Genomic DNA, 7,620 nt, shown 5'->3' on the forward strand with positions numbered 1-7,620 from the left:
AAGTACTTTGAAAGCCACTCAGAACTCGACATTGGTCAATTGATCATTCAAAGGTGGTCATTCGGAGTTTGTTGCTCCTCTTCAAAAACATTCCTTTGGATGGGGTATCTTTGTGGAGGCATTTTCTGAAAATCACAAAAAAAATTATTAGAGGGAAGAGACTTAGAGTACACTCTACCGCACGACATAGATCACGAAAGAAGTGAGATTTTTCTTAAGACGCCTCATAGCCTCCTATTCATAAATATGGTGCGTTTTACACCAATAAATAAGACTCTACTTGATATTGCATGTTGGACTCTCTAGGATACTTCAAAACCTTATGCTTTGATAGCAAGTTTGTCACGACCCAAACTAGGGCCTAGACATGACACGGTGATTGAAATCCCGAAGGACGCCAACCAAGCCATCTTACTTATCATACATGAATACATACAAGGAATAATAAGCATCAACTCAAATATACTAGAAGAAATTTTGGAAGTACCATAGTCAAGTCAAGACAACAACATAATCTAATACACAAGACGTCAAATAAACCTCTATATAGACAACATGAGCGGGGGCTAATACATATTCCTAGCTCACCCTCAATGTAATATACAAAAGTCCTTATAGAAAAAGGAAAGAAACAAACTCATAAACCCGTCCTTGAATAGATGAGGACTCACCAATATTTAGAGTATAAGAACTCAACTCTAGCCATGTGGAGAATGGACGGGATTGTCAATCCTTACATTATCATACAATCTAGGCAATAAAGTATGTATTAGTACGTTTGAATGTACTAAGTATGTGAGATAAATATATGAACAATAAGATAATGCGTAAACAATATGTATATAGGATGCATAACCAATGTAATAAAAAAAGAGCATGGATAAGACTTGAAAGCATTTGAGTTCGTATTGAAAGCATGTGGTCAATGCATCATAAACCTCATAGTAAAAACTTACATCATTTCATATAACTTGTGTGGGATAAGACCTTTAACCAACATTTAAGGCCATGCAAACTATAACATAGAATCCGATATAACTCTCACATTGAGAAAAGAAAGGCTACTTACCAAGGTAGACTCCATGAGAACATCATAAACATCATAAGCTATATGTTGATCTACTAGCTAGGCCATTAAGGAAACCTACGAGGGCAATGTAGTTTAAAACTTTAGGTTGCTACTAGGATTCCCTTGGGTAGCAAACCTTTTGTTACCGAACCGAACTCCACCTAAAAGTCCTCTCGGTGCTTAGTCAATAGCCCAATGAAAATCATTTAAACTATTAATACATCATCAAGCATCATCATGAAAATAGTCATAAGAGTAGCTCATTACATGATTGATTGATAAGAATTCATAAGTTTGTGAGAATTGTACTTATCACCCCTTTAACATGATTGTGTGAGAATTGTACTTATCACCCCTTTAACATGATTGTGTGAGAATTGTCCTTTCACACCATAAGTCTTTTCTTGAAACGTCATGAAATATCATAGTTCAACCTCATCATATCTTATACTTCATACGTAATCAAACCCTTTTTAAACATACTTGAATAGTCATTCTTGAAAGTAACATCATGCACTAGTCTTTGTAAACCAAGTTAAAATCATATAATTTAATAGAAATTCATGCTTAGTTGGGAAATTAAATCATAAATCAAACATAATTCATGCACTTAAAAGAGTAGTTGGTGTGGGGTCAAGATCAAATAAGTAGAAGGAATAGAGGAGGAAACAATTTAGGCGGTGGCGCACTGTTGACGCGCCTCTCTAGACCCAAAACTACTAAGGCCTGATCCTGGAGCAATTGTGGCGCGCTGCCTCAACCCCTAAACTACTGAGGCATGTCTCTAGTGCGATGGTGGCGCGCCGCCCAGCCTTTCCCCAACAAATTTCTAATTTTCAGCAGTTTTCAAAGAATATTCATCACCCTAAATAGCAATATAGTAGTTTACATATGAAAAATCTATCAATTCCATGCAATTTCTTATCGATTCATGCTAAACTAGATTAGAATTCACAAAATTTATCATAGTTCATGCAATTGAATTTGAAATTGGGAATACCCAAGAATATAATTGGAATTCCTGAAAAAATTGAAGAATTCTTTGAACTCCATGGGTGAGAGGTACTCATAGATGAAACTCACATACCTTGAATAAGAATTTGGAAGAAGCTTTGAAGAAAACTTGAAAATAAATGGAGAATTAGAAGGATCCTTGCTTTGTCTTCAATTGAGGTCTTGAGAGCCTTTTTGTAGAAAGAGAATTTTGTGATGGGTGAATTGTGAGAAGTGAGGGGAATTTAGAGCTTTGAGGATTGAATAGGTTAGGAATCTAGTTCCAAAAACTATCTAGGTTTATTCTCTACTAAATAGGAAAAAAGTCCATAATGTCCTTGAATAAAAATCATACTTGACCCATCAATAAATCCACCAAGGACAATTTATTATCTTATTATATCATATTCTAACCTTCACATGCCTGGGATTAGGGCTGTACAGGACAAACCGATAAACCGCACCAAACCGACAAATCGAATCAACCTGGGAAAAAAACCCGACTAGTGGTTTGGTTTGACTTGGTTTGGTGTTTGAAAAAAAAACCCGACCATTATAGGGTTGGTTTGGTTTTAACTAAAAAAGTCAAACCGAACCCAAACCGACCCGATTATAGATATACTACTTTTAAATTATGTTATACATAAAAATATTTATTAAAATGTAATTTATAAATATTTTTTAAAATTTTTTCATAATTTTTGTTTTCTTTCTTACATTTAGATTTGGACTTGAGTAGCCCATCTAAATAATATACAAAAAAAACTTATCTTATAAAATTATATTATAAAGTTAAAACTTCAAACAGTGTTGTGCCTTCATCTTATATGTTGATATTTTGTACTAGAACTCTTTTTAAGAAGCACTGCTCTGTGCTTTTTATTAGATACTATGAGAAACCCAAAATAATCCGAAAAAAACCAAAAAACCCGAGAAACCCGAAAAAACCCGAAAAATCCGAGAAAATTGATATCGAAAAACCCGACTTTTATTGGTTTGGTTTGATTTATAGATTTAATAACCCGACACAAATGGTTTGGTTTGATTTGTAAAAAATCCGAACCAACCCGGTCCATGTACACCCCTACCTGGGTTATTACACTTATATCCAGATCTAAGGGTGAGTTATTCCCATCCAGGCTATTCAGACAGTTTTAAGTAGAGTTCCAGTACGATGACTTTCGAATTCTAGGGATGTAATAGTTAGACTTCAAATTATATTTTATTTATTTAGCTGGGGACTTCTATTTATTGTGTTATGCTTCTTAAATATGTCTAGCGATTTAGATATTGCATGTTTTAGTCTTCCAAGTTAAGATTCGCCCACAGGGAGATTGGTGTGGATATTGGTCACGGCGGTTAAACCAGTTCTGTTTTGCAAAAATGTAGAGTCAAACTTGATTATTATGATCAGATGTAAATGTAATTAGCATTACTCTTAATTAATAATTCGTACATGGTCATATTAAAGGAGGAAAATCAATATATGTAGAAAAATAGAGCCAAAAAAGTTAGTAAAACAAACATTTAAATAAATATTCTGAGAGAGAGCTGACGACTTCTAATGAGTGCAACATTTCCCTTTACGGAAAGATAAAAATTGCAACGGAAGAAAATGATCAAGAACAACAAGGTTACTAGTGCAACATAAACAAAGAGAGAAAGAAAATTATGTAGTTTTCAAAATGAACTTTCCCTCATACCCTGAAATTTTTTATTATGTGCCTCACACAATTGACGCTATTTTTTTTAAGCTTGTTTTTATCTCACAAAAGAGTGGTTACACTTTTTATGTGAGATAAAAAATTAAGTGTTACACAACTAATATCAATTGTGTGAGTCGACAAAATAAAAAATTTCCCCATAGGCGCGATATGCATATCATCAATTGTCGTGATCATGATCATTGTCTTGTTCAATTTCTGAAGCAGGTTCATCCTCTTCCTCTAAGCAATCAATACCATAAGCTTCATGTCCATTTCCAAATGCCTTAATGTGATCTTTAAGTGACCTTTTGTGCTTAAAATCTGATCCACAAGTGCAATACCAAAGCTTACCACAATTCTTCTCATGAGTTCTCCAATCACCCCTCACAGCAAATGCTTTGCCACATTTCCTACACATGAATGGTTTGATTCCATGCTTTCTTTTGTAATGAGTCTGAAGGGTTCTGAAATCCTTCAATGGCTTAGCCCTTGGATGATCAATATTGTTCCTACATCCAGGTGAACAACAGAAACACGGAAGCCTAAGCATTGCTGTTGGTTGTGTTCCCCTTAGAGATTCTGGTCCTTTTCTGTATTGAGATCCATGCCCCCACATGTGCATCTGTTCAAAACCACAAAATCAAAATCGATTTACGTCATGTTCTACGTAGATTTTAAGTGTCTGATTGTCTAAATATTGTTAAATTTGTATAATATAGGGCTACTACACCACAAGTCCACAACTTTGCTTTTCAAGTTTTTTGCAATAGAAAATCAACAAATTCTCCCAGTAATAACTGTTACAATGGGATTAATTAATAAGGTGTTAGGTCATATATATGTGTGAGTTGAGATGACTTCAAATTTAATTTTTATGTTAGTTATTAGGTCATTTCATTTGATAAACATTACTCATTATAAAGACTTGTAGCCTTTAGAACCATTATACACATATATTGAATGCATTTTAACTACGTACACGAGTAAAAATTAATTTTTGAGTTTGATATGCAATCATGTCAAAATCACTATTTTCATTTAATATTGTAGATTTATTTTTGGGTCGGAGCTGGATGATAAGATTTATCTTGTACGTGATTATACTAAGACTAAAGAATCTTTCTTTAAAGATTGCATATTATTAGAGATCCTTTTGACAATCTATTAACTTTGATAAAGAAAAAAGTTTTAACTTTTGTTGGAAACCACACACAATTATTGGTGATCTATCTGATAATTTGCATGTAGTCATTTTAAATATAATGGGGAAAAAAAGTAAAACAAAGTGAAAGTTGACGTTTTGCTAAGGGAAAAATACAAGAATAGTTGATTGAATATGCATATGCGTCTTGATTCACAAAGGAAGTAATATACTATATGTGGATTTACACTTTACATGCATGTTTCTTTGTACGCTTTTGGATAATAGTTATTTTAAGTTGAAAACAGAAAAATAAAATAGTATCTGAAATTAAAGTTGAAAAAAAGTATTTTGAACATTGACATTGTATTTGACTATGAATTTTACGAAAGGTAGCACTGCCAATTTTTGGGTTCCAAAAAAAAGTTAAACACAACGGAAAACTATTATTAATAGGAAATATTTCTCAAATTAGTTTTAAATATTTTACCGTAACATTTATCTTTCCTCTGTCCACTGATTAGGCAAAATAAGGAATTACTCAGTACACAAGTGCCTATGTGTAATACAAACTTCAAGGACAAAAGGCATTTTAGCTGTGTGTTGTTCAATCAAATAAAGAGAGTCACTGACCAAAGTTCTGATCAGTTGGACCAGGTTGATTTATCAGATCCCCATAAATCATTTAGAAAAAAAAAAAACAAAGGAGGGAAAGAAAAAATATATATATAAAAACAAATATGAAATATATTTTTAGGTGGCTTTTGTTTTGAAAAAGAAAAGAAAAGGCAAACCCTTACAAGGACCCATATAGTGCTGTCTTTCATCCTATCAAATATCCAGCTAAGATGAAGAGCTCCTTGATACTAGCTATAAGAAATAAATTAATCTCAAAATAAATTTAAGAATGCGTTTATTTCATATTAAATTGAAATAAATCGCAGAATAATTTATCACGGAATTATATTGTTATTTTTCTCCCACATTAAAAATGACATAACAATTTCAAAATAACTTATTCCCTTCAAACTAGCCCTAAAACTAAAAAGTTAATATTATGCTAGAAAAGAAGTGTAGCTGCAACAAATTACGGGGATGGATTTTTTTTCAAAAAATTATCTAAATACATAATTTATTTTATCATATTTTCTAAAATTTTCTATCATTTGAAAAAATTACAAACATTCCTACTCTCTCATATTCTCTGATATATCACTGTACGCGATGTATCGATTAGATACATCATTTACGTAATATATCAAGACGTTGAATACATCACTTTAAGCGATATATCGATCGGATACATATGTATCCATAAGTGACCAAAAAAAAAATTCAAATAATTTTTAAAATAGTAAAAATAGAATATAATTTAAAAAAATCAGTATGAAATTTAAGTAAAATTTACTTCTTTTTCTTCCCTCTTTTTCTACAAAACCCAAAAAAAAAAGGCAATGATGGAAACACAAAAGGCAAGTTTTAGCCTTTAGCCTGTAGGCTTTTAGGATAAATCATTATAAATTAGTTGGTTTAAATAAATAAAAATAAAGGGACACAATTAGGTAGTAGCTTACCTGCATGTTATTGTATCTATTGAAAGTTTTGAAGCAAAGAGGACATGAAAATTGTGTAGGACCAATTAAAATTTGAGCTGGTGTTGGGATCCAATATTGACCCTTGTGAAGTGTGGAAGAATATCCAATATTAGCCACAGTAACTTCTTCTTCTCCTTCTTCTTCTTGTTCTTCTTTGTTGGTTGAAGAATTAATCCTTGAGATAACATCAGGGCTTAGATTAGGAAGCCCTAATTGTAAGGCTACACTAACACTTTCATCATCTTGATTATCTTCATCAACAAAGTTAGAAATGATGCTCTCTTGATCTTTGTTTTCCTTATTATAATTATTATTATCAACTTCCATAGTAGATGAATAATCTTGATGTTGATGAATTGGGCTCAAACTAAGGAGAGGAAGAGGTTCTTTCAAAGGAGGAGAAGGTGGTGGTTGTAAATATTGGAAATTTGTTGATGATGGAAAAATATAGTTATTATAGGAAGAGAAAGGAGGAGGAGTAGAAGATGAGGAAGAATGGTAAATAGGGTTGAAATTATTGAACCATCCATGGAAGTAATTAGTGTAAGGATCACTCATGATTGATGCAAAATAGAAGAAGAACTAAAGATGAGATGGAGGGACACAACACAAGACAAAAAGTTTTATATAGTGAACAAGAACACCAAAATTGAAAAAAAGTAGTGAAAAGGAAAACTAATTAAGAAACATAGCTAGATCATATGCAAGGGCAAGAGAGAGGTGCGGAGTGAGGCAGTTAAATAAAGTAAACCCTAGTGGAGACACATCACTTCAAAGAGGTGACTAAACAAGAGAGAAAAATAAACCCGTAAAAATTAAATAAAGAACAAGAAAGATCTAATGCTAGAAGAGAGAGCAAGATAAATCTAGGGACTTGAAAGAAGGATAGGAAAAAGAAAGAAAAAAGAGTAATTTATCTTCTGTACAAACATATATACTCCCTTCCGGCATCTTAATTCATGTGACGTAATTTGATTTGATACGATATTTTAAAAAATAAAATAAAAAATAAAAAATTTATAATTTAAAATACATATTACTATTAATTATTTTATTAAAAATAAAATAATTATTTTAAAGTTAAATTATACTAAATGTATAAATGAGTCATTGATG

At 32.1% G+C, this 7,620-nt stretch overlaps 1 protein-coding gene across 1 annotated transcript; it reads right to left on the reverse strand.

The window, feature by feature from the left end:
* Positions 1 to 3,519: 3,519 nt before the first annotated feature.
* LOC129903198 (zinc finger protein WIP2-like) lies at positions 3,520 to 7,325 on the reverse strand. The gene is made up of 2 exons (XM_055978701.1): positions 6,484 to 7,325; positions 3,520 to 4,390 (listed from the first exon to the last, which is right to left on the reverse strand). Exons 1-2 carry the CDS (start codon positions 7,060 to 7,062, stop codon positions 3,947 to 3,949), a joined length of 1,023 nt encoding a protein of 340 aa, XP_055834676.1. The 5' UTR covers positions 7,063 to 7,325; the 3' UTR covers positions 3,520 to 3,946.
* Positions 7,326 to 7,620: the final 295 nt, after the last annotated feature.

Source organism: Solanum dulcamara, chromosome 9 (assembly GCF_947179165.1).
Source record: "Solanum dulcamara chromosome 9, daSolDulc1.2, whole genome shotgun sequence".
NCBI lineage: Eukaryota > Viridiplantae > Streptophyta > Magnoliopsida > Solanales > Solanaceae > Solanum > Solanum dulcamara.

Coding starts and splice junctions, on each gene's coding strand:
- LOC129903198 (XM_055978701.1), bottom strand. CDS start 7,062: ATGAGTGATCCTTACACTAATTACTTCCATGGATGGTTCAATAATTTC. Junction 4,391..6,483: donor ATAGATACAATAACATGCAG/GTAAGCTACTAC, acceptor GGTTTTGAACAG/ATGCACATGTGGGGGCATGG.